General features: G+C 33.7%; 1 protein-coding gene across 1 annotated transcript in view; it reads left to right on the top strand.

The window, feature by feature from the left end:
- Nucleotides 1–459: 459 nt before the first annotated feature.
- The window catches only part of EMH_0066840 (uncharacterized protein), a gene marked incomplete at both ends in the record, with an annotated part of 1,662 nt that continues 1,273 nt past the window's right edge, over nucleotides 460–848 (top strand). Inside the window, one exon of the mRNA XM_013498553.1 lies at nucleotides 460–483. Within this exon, the coding sequence (XP_013354007.1) occupies nucleotides 460–483 (24 nt within the window). The remainder of the gene's footprint in view (nucleotides 484–848) is intronic.

Consider the following 848-nt stretch of genomic DNA (forward strand, 5'->3'; position numbering starts at 1 on the left):
GTAAATATATCAATACGAGTATATATAAATATTTATACTTATAAAAGTAAATAAATACAAATAAATATATATAAATAAATACATATAAATATGTATAAATATACATATACATACATATACACACATATATATATATATAAATATACATCTATATATATATACATATTTATTTATATATATATATTTATATTAATTAAAACATAAAACTCTCTTACATTCCAATACCCTTTCTCTTTCCACCAACAAATCAATTGTTTTAAACTTTGCTGCTTCACACCCCACAAACTAAACCCATTCTTATCCACATAAATACTATCCACCATCACTACTTCTTTATTCTTTCCTTCTCTTGTCTTTGGTGGTATAACCACCAGATGAAACCGTAGTGGGTTTTCTCTTTTGTACCCTCTTTGATGGGGGCCCCCCCAACATAGTACCCCCTGGGGGGCCCCCTTGTGGATGCATTTCTTCTTCTGTTATGTTGTAAGAATGAGATGAAGGGGGGAGGAGACACCAGGTGATGTTTGTGGTTTGGTTTTCTGCTTCTATACGCATTTCTTTGATTGCTGTTTGTATATCAACGCCTCGGAATTTCTGTAGAAAAAATAAAAATAAAAATATATATTATATTTAATTTGTTTAGTTTAATTTATTTTTTTTTGTTTTTAGTTTTTTTTTGTTTTGGGGAATGTTTTGGGGGGCACTAGCTTTTTTATTATTTTGCTGTTGCTGCTGCTGCTGCTGCTGCTGCTGCTGCTGCTGATGGATCCAGCAGTGGCAGCAACAGCAGCAGCACTAGCAGCAGCAATAGCAGCAGCAGCACTAGCAGCAGCAGCAGCAGCAGCAGC

The sequence above is a fragment of the Eimeria mitis genome, genomic scaffold (genome assembly GCF_000499745.2).
Source record: "Eimeria mitis Houghton genomic scaffold, Emh_scaff3518, whole genome shotgun sequence".
NCBI classification, from domain to species: Eukaryota; Apicomplexa; class Conoidasida; order Eucoccidiorida; family Eimeriidae; genus Eimeria; species Eimeria mitis.